Here is a 21073-nt window from a genome sequence, read left to right on the forward strand (position 1 = left end):
GAAAATAAATGAGGGAGGAAAAGGAGAGTTGTGGCCTATAAGACAGAAGAACCATCATGTGAGAGAGTGGAGAATAGGAAAGAGAGGGGTGGGAGTAAATCTGTTTATATTACTACCCTGTGTCTGTCAGTGGACTTTCAGTCACCCTTGGCAGACACTCATAGCACGGCGCCAAGGTGAAAGGTTGGCCAGGGTACATGGGGTCCCGCCACAGGCCAAGGGTTCACCTCAATCCCCTTAATACACACACAGAAACACACACACACACACAGAAACACACACACACACACAATTCCCATCCTCATCCTACATTCCCTACTTCAATTTCGCTGTTAAAACACAGGAGCAAATCTCCTGATTGGACACAGTGGCTCAGAAACAAATTGTGGCCAATGGCTGGTAGACTTCTGTTTGGCCTCGCTGAAGTGGAGTCAAAGAAAAGGTCAGTACAGGGGGTGGAGCTGGACTAGAGACTGGAACGTGTGCTTGTATTCTCTGAATTGCCACTGTGTATGTCTGAATATGTACATATATCTTTATGTACATATTCTTTATCCCCTTACACTTGTATCTATAAGGTAGTAGTTTTGGAATTGTTAGCTAGATTACTTGTTGGTTATTACTGCATTGTCGGAACTAGAAGCACAAGCATTTGGCTACACTCGCATTAACATCTGCTAACCATGTGTATGTGACAAATAAAATTTGATTTGATTTGTTTGCATAACATGTCTGTTTTTTACAAATTAGTTGATCCAGGGAAAGGATCTACCTCTAGATGATCCCATTGATGCTATTTGGTTTCACTTCAAAGTCAGAAAAAAATTTTTATGTGTGACTTACACTATGTCATTACTATTTGAACATTTTGACAGTGACCGAGGACTACAGTACTCAGTATTAGATAGTGGTAAGTGGAATCCAGTTGGGTGAGTATAATGCTAGCAAACTTGGCTGGAAGGATGCTAAATCCTGTCTTAAAAGGTCAAACACAGAACAGATGGTGTGCTGTTTGAATTACGTTGAACTTCAAATCGAACCCAATGCCCTCTTTAATAGAAATCATATGATTTTCATACTTTTTTAAATAAAGAAAATAATGATTTTGAAGGCCATTAACCCTATTTAAGAATAAGGGCATGTTTTTGCTCTGGTTATTTAATGTACCCAAACCGATACTATAACATCCTTGTTCCTCAATCACATAGCTCTCGTTCCCTCTGGCAGAGTACAGTGGGATTAAAGTCAATACAGTAGCAGTAGCAGCCACTAATAACACTGTTGAGATGATGGCTTCTTCTTCCCATGGTTCATGCACTCTCAATTCCTTGTTTCTCAATCAATTTAGTATTCTATTTCTCCATAAGGCACTGTATGTACAGTATATTAATATGTGTATATGAATATGTTTTACACTTGATGGGGAAGGAGAGGGATGTTGAGGAACTTCAGCCACAATGCGGTCAATTCTGCGTTCGAAACCGAAGCCGAGTTCCTCTTCAAAATTCCAATTCAAAAACAGTAATCGTTTTCAAAAGACAGGTATGCGGTGGACTAGCGGAATTGCTTGTGACAAAATAAAATCTGACTGATGTTGCTGTGTAGGCTACACATGGGTCTGGTGTGTTGATGATAAAATGTACTGAAATAGTTGTTCCAACCAAATATATTGTTTAAGTCTCTGTGATTGATGTGTTTTCTATTGCTGTATCATGGCTGTGTCTGGTAATATTGACATCATGTAGTCGACTTCCACAAAAGCACATGGACGCTAAGAAACTACAAATGTGTCATGTAAGAATTTGAGAATTCTTATTCTACATGAGGATCTGAATTCCCCAGATTGATTTAAATGAATTCCCTAAATTGTCTGAGACAACTAATCACCCTCACCAATCAGCTCCATACTGTAGAACTGTGGAATTCTGAAGGCACATTCTAACTTCACATGCTCTCTCCAGAAACATGACTAATTCCTAATAACGAGCGGATACCTACAGGAGAATTTCTGCCAAGCTTTCTGTTCCATTATGACCCGATTTAAAGTTCAGGTCAGTTGTGATGGTGAGAATGACTGTGAGAGTTAGCCTGCCTGTCTAGCCATAAAACGGCACGTGAGCCCTCCTACAGCCACAGTGCCACTGTTTATTTATGCACTTCCTGTTTGTCCTTCACCACAAGAGCTGTCAGTTGCTGCTGTGAATGCTGGGTAAAAATGGCCGGGGGTGTTGCAGACAGGTCTGGGTGGGGTGACGATGTGTCAAACATCACACGACAACATCGCACCAGAGAACGAAATAAGTATCGCAACCACAGGCTAACATGTCAACAGAGATTAAACTAGTTTATTATTTTCAAAGAAAAAAAAATAATTACGAAACAAAAAGCAGTCATTTTTTACACTAGTGATTATTATTAAACTTTTACAACCATTCAGTCTGCATAACATAAAGAAATAATTCTACATCTTTGTTTCTTTCGTATTTTTGGTACTCTGAATTATACATACAAATAACAAGTACAGGAACTTTTTTCACAATGCATATAATCTGTGGGCCGGAAGAAAGTCTTTCAGGTGATCCAATGTGGCAGTGTGTGTTTGTGTGTGTATGTGAAAGTATGACGTGTGAATATGTGTGTGTATGTGCTAGCATGTGAACACAAACCAACAGCCCGAGACCTATAGCACATCCAAAAAAGAGACGCCTGCAGTCAGAACAATAGACTCTCTAGAAGCTTAATGCAGTCAAACACGTTTTCCAGCAGGCGAAAGTGAAGGCCTGTCCTTTTCTCTGTCCTTTCCTCTTATCCCTCTCTCCAGGAAGCAGAGGCATCCTCTCTTCCTCTACTCTTCAGCGGCAGTGTCTCTTCTTGCCTTGACTCGTACCCTTCTGTCGTTAGCTGCCCAGGGGCATTTTACTTAATTAAAAAGTCTTCGTTAAATGTACTGTATTTCATACAATTTGTACAAATATATTCAAAGTTCATATCCTCTCGTCTTCTCACGGCTCAGGGTGGGGGTGGGGGGGGGGGGCTGTCATACAGGTGTGTGTGTGAAGTAGGGTGGGAAGGTTTGTTTTTATCATCTTTGCTTTTCCATGAAAAATTTAATTTTTGCACACAAATGGAATTCCGGATTGGGGGTTATCAGCTGGGAGGACACAGTCAGTGAGTGGGTGAAGCTTCAGGATTTTTTTCTCCCAGGCCGGAGAACAACAACGGTCTTCCCAGGAGTCGGAAAACCACAGTCAGTGAGTCAGTCTGCCAGGCTTTGAGGATCCCAGTAGATACACTTGATAAAGATTAAAAAAGAGACAACGGAACAAATGCAAGGACCCATAAAGCCTGTCTCCCTCACACCGAGGTCAGATCATAGGCGGCTTGGTGATGGAGCAGAGCGGTTGGTTATGGGTAGCAGGGAGCAGTTTGGTTGTCTTTCAGCTTGGGATTCAGGTAAGCGAAGAGAACTGGGGGTAAGCGGATGGTGGGGGGGAGGGGTTAGTTGTTGATTGAGGGGTTTTGGGAGGTGGGTGGTACCGTTGGGCTCTTCTAGCCCATGGCAGAGACCATACTGGAGTGGGGGTGAGGGGCGAAGGAGGAGGGGTGCATGGGCGTGGGGGTGGACAGCATGTGGCCGGAGTGTGAGAAGGGGGGGAAGGAGGACATGTGGCGGGACAGAGCGGCGGGGCTGAACGAGCTGCTCTTCTCCATCAGGCTCTTGGAGAAGTCGTCCATGCTGTCGTGGGACTTTTTGCTCTTCTTCGACTTGCTGGACATCTTCCTGTTCCTGGTCTGAATGCCCTCCTTCTTCATGGTGAGAGGTCGGTTGATCTGGGGGACATGGGGTTAATGCACCAGGGTTAAAACAAGCAAGTTATTCAATATTCATATTTCATAGGTAAGTGACGTCAAGGAGTTACTTAAGTTGAAGGAGCAGAAATAGGAATTTGAGTCAGTGTAGAACTGAGCCGAAATATCAAAGAGCAGCATTCGTGCTTTCTGATGGACTTTGATGAAGCGGGAAAAACGCTGACAAACAAAGAAAGTAAATAAAAATCCAAGCATTGAGCTCGGTTTATCACTCGTATCTTGGAAAGCGCATTCGCATTGTGTCAATGCGTTTGGACCAACAAACAAAAAACAAAACAAAACAAATAAAATTGGAGAGGGGCGACACAAATAGGTTTCTAATTTCAAAAGAGGTCGAGCTCAGGGTTTGGGGGACACTGTGATATGTAATGGAGTCCCATTTATAGAATAAATGTGTCTGTCCCATTGTTAGCGGGAGGGGGTAGGGGAGAGTAGTGTGTGTGTATGTGTGTGTGTGTGTGTGTGTGTGTGTGTGTGTGTGTGTGTGTGTGTGTGTGTGTGTGTGTGTGTGTGTGTGTGTGTGTCAGTGTGAGTCCACTTTTGGCTGGATTTAAACGCTGATTCCCTTAAGCTGGGCTGGATCTTAGGCTACTGCCATGCCAAGGAGAGGGAGACAGAGGGAAAGACATAGATAGAGTTGGATAGATGGAATGAGGGAAAGCGAGAGAGAGAGAGAGCGAGAGAGAGAGAGAGAGCGAGAGAGAGAGAGAGAGAGAGAGAGAGAGAGAGAGAGAGAGAGAGAGAAATAGAGCCTGGCAGCCACCGTCCTAACCAGCCAACCAATGAGACACATGGCCATGACGACTATCGTCGCCGGCCAAGTCCGCCTCTCTACCCTCAACCCTCCATCGCAGCCTTCTGCATGGGCATCTGCTGGCCAAAATGGCCCGAGCTGCCATATTCCGGCACAGGTTTTAGCTGGGAATGAGAGCCGGATGATGGAATTCCAGCTCAGGGCAGGATTATGAAGGAGAGGTGGATGAGGCCGGCTGCTTCCCTGATCTTTAGGACGGCTTCCCTGAGAAATGGGAACAGGGATTTCACCGCCTCCCTTCTGCCACTTTCTCTGAGACGTTAATGGCATTTTTCGCTGACTATATTTTAGGACAGAGTGGCCCAGATGATTAGCATAGGGCAAAGAGCTACGGCCCCTGAGTGATGTGGTTTCACTGTCTCTACACAACGTCGGGTAAAAGCGAAGGGCTTCTTTGTGTTTCTAGCTGCTAGCTAGGCGTTGAAATGCAGCTCGCCCAACTAAAGCTGGCCAGGCAGGCTATGCTCTTTGATGCTCAAATGTATGCCATGCATCTCACATAGGAAGCCTGGGCCTTTGGGCTTCCGCCCCATTGCATCAAACAAAACACAACACACTCAGAGCTTTACTCAGTGACCACCACAGAGCATTCAATACATAACCTCATATCCTCTCCCCACACCTATAGTAACCTGAAAACAACCACAAACCTTATGCAATGGTCTTGGATTGACCACACTGCAAACATCCTGACTCACACATCAGTGAACTTTGAGGAACATTGATTTACATTGTCAAGGAGGGGGAAAAAATTATTTGGGTGTCAACACTGTCTGTCACATCTTTGTGGCAACAAAAACAATTCTAAAGCATCCAATAAATATGTCCATACAGGTTGACTGTAGCCTACAGCCTTATCAAACTGGAAAGGCTATCAAGGTCTCTGAGGTTAGCGTTAGGTTGCTGTCACCTGCAGCCACTGTGGCCACTGTGCAGGTTAGGAGTCATTGTGCACGAGGGGAGAGAGGCTTCATATAATGTTCCATGTAAAATGTGGAATTTGTTTCAAAGTGAGTAGTCCCCAACAGAAATCTGAATTAACCAAAACAAACAAATGTTGCAATTAAACAGAGGTCGGGTCATTTCAAAAGATAATATGTAACTGGGAAATATTATTATTCTCCCTGATAACCTGAGTAAAAATCGTTTTCTTCAGTCTTAAAGAATCTGCCAAAACCAACATAGGGAAAATATTGAATAGGGAGCACTTGCGTGACAAGCGAGTGTAGTAGGATAGGCTATACACCCTTAGCGCGAGGATAAGGGATACCCTATCAGACAAACTCTGGAGGATTTTTGTGGGGCAAGCTCTCTCATGTGAAGGTTGAATAGGCTATAAGTAAAGTTTAATAATAATAATATTATTATGTTTCGCTAGTTAAATTACGCAGCAGATCTTCGTCTTGCTGCAGTGTGTGTGTGAGAGAGAGAGGGAGAGAGAGAGAGAGAGAGAGAGAGAGAGAGAGAGAGAGAGAGAGAGAGAGAGAGAGATAACTGGTCCTGGGGGTCCTCAGATTGAGGTAAGTGAAATGATGTGATGAGACAGTAACCAGCACGCCCCAAAACGAATCAGGCGGATTGGTGGTCAGAGGGGGACTCCAAGTCCCTGGCGCGGATGTAACCAAAAGGCCTGAAATAAGATCGGTCTGAAATTTAATCGAATTTTAATTAAGCTCTTGATATTCAAAAGCCAAGCTGTAAGCACGCGGCTTAATTCGTCTCTCTCATATATTCATATATTCGTACATGTGACTTACTGCGAATAAATCATATGAATTATATTTCTTATCGCTTGTGACCCCACAATTCTCGATAGGGACGACTGCGATAAATATTTCAAGAACTATAGAAATTACAAATAAGCTTTGAATGTACAGAAAAAAGGGAGGAGAGAATAAATGAAAATAAAGAAAAATGAGGAAGAAATAAAAAAGGATATGAAAGACGACACATGCTTAGATAAGTTAGTAGATATCTTACTATAATGTAAAGGCTGTTGTTTTGCTTACATTGTGCAGTTTGTAGTATAGACCGCAAGCGTTACACACGGGGTCCCCGTTTGCGTTTCTTCGCCACAGTGTTGTCGTGCTCGTTTGACAGTTTGCACATGATGTTCCTGCCCGTCTTGCTGCAGACTGGTGAAAAGGAGATTTAAAAAAATGCATATCAGTCATAAGGCCTTTTCCTAGGTTATCAAACCAAATGTTGCATTTATAATGCTATTATAATACATTACTAACATATAGCTTTCTGCAAAGTTCTGTCTATCAACTTTCTGCAACTAGTTTTAAAATAAAGACAACATTACAAAACAGCGCTACTTTGACTCGAGACTAAAAATAGCATCATGCGCACATGTCCTGTCAAGAGTAAATATTTACAGATTACATAAAAGCAGTGGCATGAAATGGGACCTATTAAATCTGATAAAAATGTCCCCGTTAAAGCGACTAAGTGCTTAAGTAACAGTAAGATATTGTCTGCTCCTTGTATTTAAATATGAAACTCAACAGTTTATACAAATAAACTACAATTAGTTTTACGGTGAGAGCATGATGGCGGACAGAATTATGTATTTTTAAAACAAATCTCCAGCCTCCCATGGGAGGAAAAATATATGTTAAATCATCAATGTGTGCATAGCAAGATCAAATAATCATTATTATGTTGTTTTTACATAGCCAATCATGTTGAGCTGTCAAGGGGGATTCACAATTTGACATGGCTAATGAATAAAATGGACAAAATTATATGCTTGTGGATGAAGATGGTAAACTTAAATATCGCAATATAAGTTTGAATATCGCCATACCGACCACATTGCCTATTAGCCAATTACAGAAAATTGTTTTTAAAAATTGGGACGGGCTAATGCCCTGCTTTACATTAGAGATACGTTTCGACTTGCATGGGGAGAGGACTCTACATTCCCATGGATTGAAACGCCTGCCTCAGACGCCAGTTTACTGGCCGGCCTGACATTGATGTTATAATCTATAAAACCAATCGATAGACGAGATGACCGAATAGGACACAGTACCCGTTAACACCGAATGGGCTAAACAAAAGGCACTACACTATCTTTCGGAGGGATTTCCAATTATCTACATCTGGTGGTCTAATAACCCATGTTCATGCGTGACTTAAATAATGTAATTGCTTTGCACACCAATCTTGAGTTCCATTAACGCGAAAATAAAGTGCTTGTGTACTAGAAAATGGAGCTCACTGTATCCATCTCCTGCCAGACTTCTTCTTCAGACTTCCCTCTCTCTTTTCTATTTTCCTTTTCTTACTATTTTCCCTCAGTATTTGAACATTCTGCAGAGATTCCCTGAGTTCTGAGAAGAACAATCTAGAGTCGTGACTCCTGCGTGCCCTGGGCCGCTCCTTGCGCTGATTCGGTCCCCGGTCCCCTTCATGTTTAGACTGGGGAAGCGGGCTATGTTGTTAAAAGCGACTTATCTGCGCTGCTCAGATATCCGGCAGCTTTTTCCTGGGAAGTCGGGTTTTCACATTAGAGAGAGAAGGGGGGATATAGGCTAGAAGCTGGCTGGCTGCTAAACGAGCAGTCCACGCGAGGCGTCCCCTGCCTAGAAAGTGTTCGCTTTTATCTAACCATGCAGGGAGATGGGGGAACTGCTCTATAGAGCTCTATAGCTTTCTGGTGTTCAAAAGTTCAGGGGGTTCCTCTCCAAATACTGCAGGGTGCATGGTAGCCCATATCTCTCATCTAAACCATATAAACGTCAAATTCTAAGTATGCCATTTACAGTATGTCAACTGCAGATATTATTTATATGTGGGCAGTGAGGACTTGGATGGAATATTTTCGATTTGCCTCAATGCAGAATAAGAGGAATATATTTTCTCCTATTTTTTTCCCTCTAAGAAATATCAAACAGTAGGGCAATTGAAGCGGGAAAAATAATAATTGATGAAGCAAATCATTAAAAAAAATGCAAAACAATAGTAATAATAAATCTGCAGTTTGCTATTACTGTATATCTAAAAGAATTCGAGACCTGCACTTGGCGAGTCAATTTCCTGCAGCTAACACTTCTTCCTGGGTAGAGAAAGAGAGAAAGACGGAAGTGTCATCAATACAAAGTGGCAGGGACATACCAGTCGTCGCTTGGGTTTGATGAGGGGCCGATTCTGCCCGTTCATCTTGTGATAGAGTCCGCAGGCGTTACACAAATAGTGACCAGTGCCATCCCGCCTCCAGAGCGGGGTCGACGTAGCTCCACAGTTAACGCACTCTCTACCTTCTGAAAGCAGAAACGATACACAACATGGAGAGAGCGCCGAGATCAGTTCGCCCCTTTTAAACTAAACATAGCATCTCACATCTGAAACACTTGATCCCTCAGGTCAAGAAGGAGAAAGGCTTTTATAAACATCGTAGAAAATGTCATCACACAAAATAATTAATTATAATAGTAGCATAACATTCATAGTACACAGTAATAATAATACAAAGTATACCAAGTATACCAGTAAACATACTACTACTACTACTACTACTACTACTACTACTGCTACTACTAGTACTATTAATAATAGTAATAATAATAATACAGTGGGCCTATAACAATGCAGTGAATATTCGAAGTGCAAAAAAGCCCAGCCTCTGTTAGGCTACAACTGATATCAACATTTGACCCTGGAGTTAGTAGGCCTTTTCCAATTCATAGTGTTTCGAAAATGACCTCATACAATACGTCTGACATCATACAAACATCTGACTATCATTGAATAAAGCAGGTCTATTATGGTCGATTACTGTCACAATGAGGTCACACATAATTTCATCAAATACATAATATATTAATACAAACTGATAGCCTATCTTTAGAAAAGGGCGTGCATAATCTATGGACTCAATCATGTTTTTGTGATTAAAATGTGCCCTCTTCTTTCTCCCACACACACAACCTCTCATTTCACAGTGGTGTATAGTAATAATAACAATATGTTATTGTAAAACAGGCGAATTCATTCATATGTAGGCCTGTTTATTTGATTGGAATGACCACTGTCTTTCCAAACCAGCATTTGGGTTTGACTGGCACTTCTCTAGTGACACCGACAGGTGAGAGGCGCGTTAACAGTTTCATTAAGGGGGTCTCCTGATCCCCAGGCATATGTGGCCTCGCCACTGAAACTGAAACAACCGAGCAGCGCGGCAGAATTATTTGAAAGCATAGACGCGTATAGAGAGGAGGCCTTGCGCTGTGCCGTGCCTGTGTGCCTCTCCTCACCCGCACTTCCCCTTTCGACGGCAAAAATCGCTCCACTTCTTCAGAGACTTATATGCGTCACTTCTGGTCCTGCCTTGTTGGATGTGATAGACATTCCAGATACCTCAGCAGACACCGAGGACGTTGTGAATCAATAGTGGTTTTATAGTGGAGCCTGGCTAACGCAGCTAAACAAATGTATCCACTCCACAATAGGGCTCTGAGAAATAGGCTACTACAGGATTTTGAATTGCGCAAGGCGTGTTCCGGGATTTATGTTTAGAAGACCACAGAGTCGACCTTTCTCCAATACTTATTTTCAACTATACATTTGCAATGTAGACACATTCTATTATATGACCTCATTAATAGATAACCTCTTTAAGATTCATTTTAGAGGATGTATCTTTACGCATATTACAGCACACACATACTTAATCCACAAATTAAAATGATTTATTTTTTTGTAGTAATAAGTGAATATTATTCAGCATTGAATAAGCCTGATGATATGCATCGTCTAATCCACTGTTTTCTATATCTCTCCAAATGCTATGTGGCACTGATATTAATCTCATTACAGTGAACTGGTTTCTAGCAGAGCCTGAATAACCTTTTATTTTAATTACCCCCACTTGCTTGGATAACATTCCGCCTCGCCAGTCGTGCCCCTCTGCCACGGAGAGTGCTCATTCGTGATTACCCCCTCTCAATGCAGCCCCGCATCCGGACTCTATCAAAGTTATTACTGGCTCTGCGTAAACAATACAACTGTCGCGTGCACCAGTCTGACAGTAATGGGATTATCTTAAACATATAAACTGGCGCGAGACAGCCATTCCGGCATGGAGGCCGCGGTCACAGATTTAGCCTATCTCTCTTTCCCTATGTGAAACATAGAACAACTGAAAACAGATCTGGTTTAGGCACAGCTTAAAACTATTCTGATTTAAGGGTACTAAGGCTGTTTAATCGTTCACTGGACTAATTTCCTTTGCTTTGGAAAGTGGAAAATCGTTCAATCTCATGTGGGCAAATGCACTTTGAATGATTTAATTCGCTTTCTATTAAAAGAAATGTGTTCTCACAAATAAGGGCGTTGATTGAATGCGATTAATAAATATGTTTGTGTAGCCTAATAACATATAGAAACGTTATAACGTCCCCAATTAAAAGTGTTACTCAGTCAAATTGATGTAGCGATAGAAACCTGGATTATCCATGCAAGATTTTTTGTATCATTATTTAGAATGTATTATTATTGTTATTATTATTGTTGTTGTTGTTGTTATTGCTATTATTATTCATTCTCATTATTATTACCGCCAAGTGCTTTCCTTGGCACTGCCATTGTATTTTCCTCTCAAACGAATCTTGTGCACGAGCCCCTTTGAGACACATTTGACTTTCTATGGTCCTGCAAGGGCTGGAGAAAGGCCTTGGCTGTCACTCAAAGCTACATGGCATGCCAATATCCACAAATAAGAGTTGTTTTGTTGTGAAGAACGAAAATAGGTCCTGATTCTGAAACGGGTACATTGGGATTACACCTGGATGTCATCAATGCCATATATTCTAAGGTGAAATCAAATGGTAATATAATAAAATGCACGCCTACCTGAACATGACCTTGTTTTTGGTCTTGTTTTGGAACCATAACTAGAAGATGACCCACCTATCAGGCTACTTGGTGGGAAGAGGCCTGGGCCGTATTCGGGGACATAGGATGGGTATGTGGCGATGGGGTGATGATGGTGTGCGGAGGATTGCGCTCCGATTGATGCCATGCTCCGGCTGTGAGACTCCAGTTTCATGCTTTCGGCCAGGGACACCTGGTACTTTATGCACTCTTTCTCCTCCTGTTGGCGACTGTTGCTGCTTGAGCCCGGAGTGGAGATGCCTGGGTCCGGGGACACGTCTTTCGGAGGAGTGGGGGGAAAGGTGAAGAGGTGCGGGCTGGAGTGGCCCCCGGACAGGGAGGAGGAGGACGCCGAAGGGTAGACAGAGAGACCTGCCGGGGAACCGTGGTGCAGTGAGCTCTTCTGGAAAGGACTCAGGTTCCATGGGGAAGTGCTGTGGTGCTGCATTGCTTTGCTTCCGTCCAGCCACGGCAGAGAGCCGTGCAGTAGAGAGGGGCGACACACCTGACTACCTGTAATAGAAAATAGGATGATAGAAAGATGTCAGTATTTTTCTCGGTGAAGAAAATTACAATAAGCCTACATTCAATTAGCCTACTCTCACGATTTGATCACTTTCCCTTATGATCATTTTGTTGACTTTAAACAATATCTCACATGTATGCTGGTTTAAGTTTGACATCGCCATGTAGGTCTAGGCCTGCTTTGAAAATTACACAAATAATATCACTTCGTGACAAATTAAAGGTGCACCTCAGTCACTGTCAATTAAAAACGTTTAGTCACACGTTCTATTGAAACAAAACATTATAAATATGACAAGGTCTTGTTTATATGAGTGAATTCAGATGTGCTTTACCAGTGGAGAAACTGAAACTACAATGACTTAGACTTTTGATTATTTCCATTAAGAAACCCGATCATGGAAAACATTTTTTTTAAACATACGCTATTTTAGTAAAACCTCACTCGCGATTTAATATTCGGGGACACAAGATTAAACTGCACACCAGGCCTACACACCTGACAACACATGCTCTGACCCAAATTGCCCCTCTTGACTCCAGCCTGCTTTATTTTTTTGGTCTAGCCGAAACCCAGGGCCTGAATAACTGTGTCAGAGCAGCAGTGTGAGTAGCACGCCATTGTCAGTGCAGAGGGTTTGAACAGTGGTGTTTTAGCATAGGAAGCATCGCTACAGAAAACGGGTCATGATTCACTATTCCGTTCAGGAAGTCATGTCAATAAATTAAACCAATTGCTCTTCCGCAGTTATTTTCTCTACAAGAATATCTATAATTAAATGATAACTCATAGTTTACCTGCCATGAAATGTACACGGTTGTGTGGTGAAGTATGATAGTCTGAAATGACCAAATATATCGCATGGGGCCTTTCCAAATGATCTCTGTAGGTCTACACATTCATTCGTTAGGTAACATATTTTAATGATATTAACCATGATACAAAAATACATGTCATATTTGACAATAGTAACGTGTTGTTCATCTGTAATTCACGTTAATTGATTTAATTTAAACATTTGTCATTGATTTCAAATTGCTCGACTGATATTTACCACCTTCCCTTCTTACATCTGATTTCACTGTGCTAAAATAGCACTGAACATAGAAGTAAAACCATGAAACAGAGTGGTCTTACTCACTGTTATAACACAGACCTATACTCACAACGGGAAACATATGAAACCAAAGGTACACCACCAGAGAGGTAAGCCACACATAACAGAGGACTGAATGGTTTCACATGGCCCTCGCATTTTTTAATTAGCAGGATCCGCTGGCTTAAACCTATTAGACAAATACTTCGGTTCAGACATTTTAAAATGGACAACCATCTGAAGACGAATTAGTCTTATGTTAGCTCTATCTGAGTTAAATCTGACCACACCACATTGAAATAAGAGGTCGATGTCTCTAATTCAATAGTAGCCTAAAACAATGCGCAATGAAGCAGTACTTACTATGTGGAGGAGGTGGATACCTCTGGACGGCTCGAACTGAGTTCCCATAGTATGGAGATACGTGGTTGCCCTGTGAGTCGATATTAAACAGTACATCCACATCGTCGGCGAGGGGATACTGCGAGGGGTCCATGTACGAGTGGCCGAGGCCCGGGTGGTGCGAGCCGGGATGCTGTTCGTTTAGGACCGATGGGTGGTGATGGCTCATCCATCGGGGTTGGTCCGCTGATACTTCCATAGCTTTTTAGCAAACGTTCATATACACCGGAGTGAAGCGATTCAAGTCAAGTAAGAAAAAAATCTGTCCGAATTCCTGCTTTGTTTAATCCACAGTTTTCTTCGTTCACCTGGAGATGAAAAATAAAAATGTATTTAAAAATGACGTTGTTCCCCCTATGCTGTTATTTTCAGTCTATTCAAATGCGATTATTTGGCAGGGATTCACATTAATGTGAATTTGCCCATGTAATAAATCAAATAAAATTGTTCAAAACATACATTCAAAAAATAATGTTTCACTTGAATGTTGTCATAAATAGGTCCAAGGTCGTATCCAGTCCCACTCAAAAGTTCTTTAACTTTTCCCTGACAAAGTTTCTATATTATAAAGCCGATTCAACAAGTTGCAGAGGTATATGTTTAGACGCAGCCTTGTTTGCAGTAGGTGGCTTAGTGCAAACTGACTAGCACCGAACTCACAGATCAAATCTCTGTTTGTGCGCAGCGGCAACCCTCTCCGCTTACTTCGCTTCCCTCTCTCTCTCTCTCGCTCTCTCTCTAGCTCTCTCACCCACTCTCTCTAGCTCTCTCTGAACTCTCTCCGTCCCAGTGTGTGTATGTCTCTCTCTCTCTCGCTCTCTCTCTGTTTTTTTTTTTTTTTTTACAGTGAAGGCATTCTTTCAGGATGGCGCCAGGCAGCTCAATGCTTGCAGACAGCTGGGGCGCGACGCAACTTAAGGAGGGTCTGTCAGTGTCATCAGTGGGGGAGGGGCCTGCCCTGCTCGCCCTAATTGAATATTGTGGGCCAGGAGAGATGACCAAGAACTGCTGCACGGATTTTTCTTTCACAGACCCTGCAAGAGTCTCACCAATAGTAAGTACATTTAATTTCATATTCAGATTATTTTTCTTGAAAGCAAATACCGGTACACAAACGCCTTCATGCCCATTATTCACAATGCATTGTGCATTATAACTAAATTATAACCCATAATAAAGTCATTTTTATAACGAAATATGGACATATAGACTGTACTAAATATGTAAATATGAACATCTTAAATGCACATCTCATGAAGACAACATTAAAAACAACACATCTATTTAATTATATTATTTTCTATTCTTAAGTAGACTTCTTTTTAATGCAGTATCTGAATCAATGAATCCTGCTGGCCACAATAATATTTCCGAGCTTGTCATTAAAAATATATATAAATATAAAGAGACAGCAAGTGAAGCCTGTTGCTCAATAACGAGGGACCAGTGGCAACCTGGCAGGTTGTGGGACGCCCATTTCCTTAAAATTGTGACAGTGCGTCCTCTCGCGGTGACAGGCGCGTTATTATAATGGCAGGCTACGACTTAACTCCCCAAATTGGGCTGATTTCCTCGCTTCACAGAGCAGGGGCGGGCGAGGACGCCAGAGCGGCTGAACTGCAGTCTGAAAACACTCCACTGCATTACTGCCTGGCTCCTCAGTTGACTTTAACAGACTGAGCGAGAGAGAGTATTTTCCCAGTGTATTAGACCTCTAGTTTCTCCCCCAACACACAGATAGACAAGCAGCAAATGCCCTGACATGTCAGTATTAACTAAAAAAGACTGCATTAAATGTGACTGGATGCAGTCATTGGTTCTATAGTGTATGATCTTGAATTGACTAATTCAATAAATTCATACTGACACCATAGACCAGATCATCTAATTACTCCATATGCCAATGTCAGGTATGAATGTGGCAGTGTACCACTTGTTCCACTTGATTGCACAGTAATAGGTGGGAGGGGTGGGCTGCCCCGTGGGGAGGTATTTTGTATCTAATTCCCAGTTTGGCTACCCCATACTCTCCGATTGGCAGCATGTCATTGTATAATAGGGGGCTGTTCTTTTAGGTGCTGCACAAAGTACTGACACAGGCAGCCTCTGCGACGCCACTGGACGTGACGTCATCTCCAGAGTAAACAGCCAGGAAATGAACCCTCTCAGCAAGCAGAGCAGAGCGCGCAGGCTGTTCTGGGGAGGAAATGCGCGCGCCCTTTTCCAGTGAGTAAAATTCTAATCATTTATAAGCACAATTCTGTAACCAGGTACGCTAGCCGTTAATTACGCATATAAAAAAAGAAATCGTATAGTGAGTTGTATGCACACAGACATTACAAGGGGAGAAAAATAATATTATATTAATAGCCTTGCATTGGCATAAAAATCGATACCATATCATTTTCCAAAGTGCACTATCACGAATGCAAACTGACACGAAGGGAATGATACATAAAAAAAAAGTCAGGGTCTCCATCGGAGCATTTGATATTCAGAGCATGACCACAACAATAACTGCCACATCCATCTTATGCAATGAGGTAGGCCTATTTTACAGAATAGGATAGCTACATTTGTGATATTTGTAGATGGCCTTTTAGTCTTTTGGAGGTTGTGCATTTTACCACCGCCGTTCTCAGTCGGGTGCATGGAGTTAATGTGTGAGAAACAGAAATACTGCTGATTTGGCAAAGCACGCTTTTATCCCTCTCCAGGATACCCAGAGAGCATGTCTCACTCAAGCGAACCTGAGACTGAACCTGGATGGAAACTGCTGTACCGCCTCACATCGAACAATCTCACAGCCATTGTCGAGCTGTCAACGGACTCGTGTAATTATCCTCTTGAAAAGTATCGCGCTCCATTATCCACCAAGTAGGCTATGCGTTATAGGTGCTCCGAGGCAACACATGTAAATGTAAAAATCCTGATACTGTTTTTTTGTTTCTTGTCTGGATGCCTGGAAGCTTACAGAGTGGGACATCTCTCAAGACGTGATTTCCCAAGCTTCAGTGTCAAGAGGGAAAGAGAGTGGAATAAAAACTGGTCCCCTTTAAAAGTTGTCATTTGTAAATCCCCACCACTGTCACAGCAGTAGGGGGGGGGGGGGGGGGGCTGTCTGTGGGTGAGTGCGCGTGCGTGCGTGCGTGTCTGTGTGTGCGTGATAAAATAACCAAAACAAACCAAATAAAAAGCAGATGTCTAGTCTACTACACGCCGTCTGATTCATAAATGTTGGTGGTAGTATGGTGGCTGGTAGTTTTGCCTGGTGGCGGGCACAGCAGAAGACTGGGGAGATCATTTGTGAGCGATTATGTCAGGGAACGCTGATTAAAATCAGAAGACATCACACATTTCACCGAGGGTGAGAATTTAAGACAGCGCCGGATTATTTCATTGTCAGAGTGAGATGAGCGTTATAGATAGCACCTCTTTGTTTACTGTGTCCACATTTTGCCCCCCCCCCCCTCCCCCCCTCCTAGGCTAACTGTAATTATGACAAATGTATTTCCCAAGGTTGTAATTATTAGGTGGTAGTTATAGTCTCATAATAATAATACATATTATTATAATAACAACAATAATAGTAGTAATAATAGTTATAATAATCATAATAACACTACTACTAGGCCTACACTACTACTGCTACTGCTACTACCACTACTTTTACTACTACTAATGATAATAATATGCATATTGATAATACCATATAGGCTATTCAATTTATTACTATAAATTGTATCTATTACATTTTTTTGATATATTTTTGGTTGATGATATATGTGTGTCCAACCATTGAAGCATCATTAAAACAGGGAGATAAGCACATTCTAAAGCAAGCTTCCCTGACGCTCTTGCACTGTAACCCAGTTTTGGGGCAGATGAAAAACAGAGAAGGCCCAGAAATGAAATGTAATTAAAGTGCCGGCATCTGGCTTAGGAGACTTTTGATGGGTTTAGATTTTACAGTTTCATTCTAATGTTGCAGGTAAAGCTGTCCAAACAGCCGCGAGGCGCGGATCCAGGGTGAACCAGAGGACACCGCCTCGGGCAGCGGGCCTCGCCCGGCACTCTCTCTACCCGCTGGAGCTACTTCACTCCAGTCACCACTGGAATACATTATTATTATCTTGATGAAGACGGAGACATTTTTTTTAAGCGAAGGAGAGAGAAACGCATTCGGACTTTCATGTGTGTGTTACAGGATAATTTAAATGTAATCAACGAACAGCTATTTATTATTATTACTATTAATAATGATAATAATAATAATGCTTTTCATATATGCTGAAATAGAGAAAAAAAATTACACCGAAAACAGGCATTTTCATATAATTCAAAACGATATCATGCATGACAAAATGTTAAACCTCGAGTTGTGGCGTGTGGCATATAGCCTATAAATATAGGCTACAGGTATAAGATGACTAATGCCACAATATTCTCTGATCTTTTCAAGAACAACGCTTCTTGTTGTACTCAATTAACTATGTGAACCAGTTCAGATTCTTAGAACCAAAACGAGGGCGTGAAATTATTCTCGGTGTGAATGAAACTTGAAAAATGAGGTGTATTTCTTAGAATGATTCAAATGAGAAAAGATTTTGGAACATTTTACCTCGAGTACAGATTATGTTTTCGGTAATGCTTTAGCTTCAGTAACAAGAAAAAGATATGAAGGTACTCTGTCAATTGAGTGAGAGAGATGCTTATCCGTGTGATCGCTGTTCACCTCCGCTCTCTTAACGGCGGCATCGCCAGGCCCACAAAGCCTCCATTTGGATGCTACTGTTTTCGGTTACTCTGCTTTAAACAACATCAAATGTAGTGCTCTTATGGCGTATTTTACCAAATAAATCCATTGACAATTGTTGAATTTGTTCACCCCTTTTTTACATAACAAAGTGTTATTGCTAATTAGCATACATATCAAACACGTCTAAATAAATCCGACAGGTAGCTAACATCATTTGAGAACTTCATAAACACACAAACAAAGAACTTCGACATATCAACATTTCAAGCCACACTCAGTGTCCTGTCCATCTCTGTCGTGGTCTGATTTGGAGATTGGAGGCAGATTGTATCCTTATTTAAAAGGTAACCCACCTCGTGATTATGTGAGTGGCCAGCCTCCCTATCTCCAAAACACAGCTGTTGGGGAAGCATTCAGCATAAATCAATACAACGGCGCGCGATTTCCCAGCCCGTTCTGAGCTCTGTATGCAAATAACCGCTCGAGCTCTGCCCATGATAGCGCGACTGTGATGCCCTTAATTTCGTATCCTATTCATTCTATGTAACAGCTCATCTCCAAATCAAGCCATATCGACCACAGACGTGATGGAAAAGGGGGAATGCAGCCTCAGCAAATCCAACTCCTTTCTTTTATGACCCATTGGCGAGGTAAATCAGATCAATTTCATGGGTTAAGGGATTCTGCCTGTCACCAACTCAGGTGGTAATAGATCATTAAAATCCTTCATCTTCTGTATTTCGGGAGGCGCGAGGTAGGTAAAATACTCTCAGAATCTAGTGCGTTAACTGCAATAAATTCCAAAGCAATTTGGAAACGTGAAAAACGAAAAAAAGAACGATTTGTTAAAACGATTATTGAAGACCACCTAAAGCCTATTTACAGCATATATATTTTTATTTTCGAAAACTACTTTAGACTGAATATCCCCTAACCAAACGCCTGTCACAAACGCAGCCAAACACATATAGGCTACAGTAAAAACATAAGAGACAACAATGGCGTCGCGTGTGTCTTTTTAACCACTTTTCTGTTTGACAAGACATGCAGAAAAGCTCTACACATGTTGAGAAAACGGAGCTGTTTAACCGGACTCTGCAATTCACTAAACAAAAAGCATGTGTGTCTTTTTCCTAAAGATGCACTACAAAAACTCTATATTCGAAAATCGTTTTTAAAGTCATGGTACAAACTTGCTCATCAATTCATTTCTGGACATACGCCTGGCTGGACAGAAAACACAGAGGGAGGCTGGAAGGGACTAACTAGTATGTACCTTTAAGAGCTAGACTTTGTGTTCTTCGCTGAAGGACAGCCAGACAGACAGACTTGCTTTATAGAAATCTAAATATTTACTGACCTGTGGAATAGAGGTTCGCGGTCGTTTTTTTTCTGATCGGCTGCAGATGTGAGGAAAGAGTGACATGGAGATCGAAGCGCCGATGGCATTTAGAGAGAGCGAGATGCGTAGGGGAAAAAACCGAGGCGCGCGCGCCCTCAGCCCAGAGTCACTTACTCACACACACACACACACACACACGCACATACACTCCTACAGGCCAACCAAAGCATCTGTACATTCAGATCAGAGCTCTTCCGGGTCGGTGGAGTCTAAGGAGGAAAAACATAGTTAGTCTAACCGATTGCCCATAGACCACTATTAGGACATTTTTCCACTTTATGAGTTCAGAGAGGTGGACTGCTGTTTATGGCGCATGTAGCTGTTGTAGTATTTGGTCGGCTCGTATTTTTAGCATCGGTAACACTGTCAAAGTAGCCTATAGCTTAGCCTTGTAGCTAACTAATCATGGGATGGTATAGTGGGCGTTAGAAATCACGGAGCACGGCATGCTTCTGTGTCTAGTATGCGTGAATTTCGAAAAATAAAAATTATATTTGATTGCAACTCCCAGTAATCAATATTTGCGTGTCATCGACCATTTCAATATATGTGTATAGAGGTACTCAAGTACGCGCGTCCACACACATATATACACAAACACACTTCTGAATATTCTTTTGTTAGGATGACATAGGCTCAGTAAGCCTATATTTTACTATGGCATAGGCCTATACTACTATAGGCATCGTCACCAATGGATATTAGGATTATGGTATTCATGATGAAGCTAATGGACATTGTTTCTTTCAAAATATTCAGAAATAAAGTACCTTCATTAATCTATTAATTTCGATCTTCTAACACAGATATTTAACACATTTGAATTTTCTAAAATAAAGTTGCAGAAGTGCACATCCATAATATTTGTAGCCTACTGAATTTCCCCGTTAAATGTATCAAATGGTGTAAAAAAAAATGTCATTCAGGCCTATAGATGTACAGTATCTTAATAATATAATTTAAACTATTAATAAAAGGTCTACATATTTTTTGTGAAAACTAAAAAATGGCGTAGGCTATCCACCAACACACACCCACATATCTGCTTACACAGATACCATGTTTGAAATAGACACCAAATAAAACTGATCCATCTTCCGTCTACCTCCTCTAAAATAGAGAGAATGAAGAAAGAGAGAGAAAGTAAGAGAGAGCGAGAGCGAGAAAGAGAGAGAAAGAGAGAGAGCGCGAGACAATTCTGCTGATGCTGGAGGCTTGATATCTCACGTTGCGACTTGACTCTGAAGGAAAATGTAAACTGATCACACCAAAATCTATCTTTGGAGAAGAAATTCAATTAAGGTAATAAATTAAAGATAATT

General features: G+C 41.7%; 1 protein-coding gene and 1 long non-coding RNA gene across 5 annotated transcripts; one reads left to right on the plus strand and one right to left on the minus strand.

The window, feature by feature from the left end:
- Positions 1 to 2318: 2318 nt before the first annotated feature.
- LOC139378618 (transcription factor GATA-3-like) lies at positions 2319 to 19786 on the minus strand. 4 transcript variants are annotated; one of them, XM_071120944.1, is made up of 6 exons: positions 19710 to 19786; positions 13552 to 13898; positions 11546 to 12079; positions 8810 to 8955; positions 6694 to 6819; positions 2319 to 3831 (listed from the first exon to the last, which is right to left on the minus strand). In XM_071120944.1, exons 2-6 carry the CDS (start codon positions 13787 to 13789, stop codon positions 3550 to 3552), a joined length of 1326 nt encoding a protein of 441 aa, XP_070977045.1. In that variant the 5' UTR covers positions 13790 to 13898; positions 19710 to 19786; the 3' UTR covers positions 2319 to 3549. The 4 variants fall into 4 exon arrangements, with proteins under 4 accessions (XP_070977045.1, XP_070977048.1, XP_070977047.1 ...); XM_071120945.1 differs by having other exon boundaries at positions 3393 to 3831; positions 11603 to 12079; XM_071120947.1 differs by lacking the exons at positions 8810 to 8955; positions 19710 to 19786 and adding an exon at positions 8710 to 8750 and having other exon boundaries at positions 2326 to 3831; positions 11603 to 12079; positions 13552 to 14267.
- Positions 14586 to 17706, plus strand: LOC139379372 (uncharacterized). Its single transcript, XR_011628380.1, has 3 exons — positions 14586 to 14644; positions 15666 to 15816; positions 17582 to 17706. It is a non-coding gene; the product is annotated as an uncharacterized lncRNA (long non-coding RNA).
- Positions 19787 to 21073: the final 1287 nt, after the last annotated feature.

Source organism: Oncorhynchus clarkii, chromosome 21, assembly GCF_045791955.1.
Source record: "Oncorhynchus clarkii lewisi isolate Uvic-CL-2024 chromosome 21, UVic_Ocla_1.0, whole genome shotgun sequence".
Classification (NCBI taxonomy): Eukaryota; Metazoa; Chordata; class Actinopteri; order Salmoniformes; family Salmonidae; genus Oncorhynchus; species Oncorhynchus clarkii.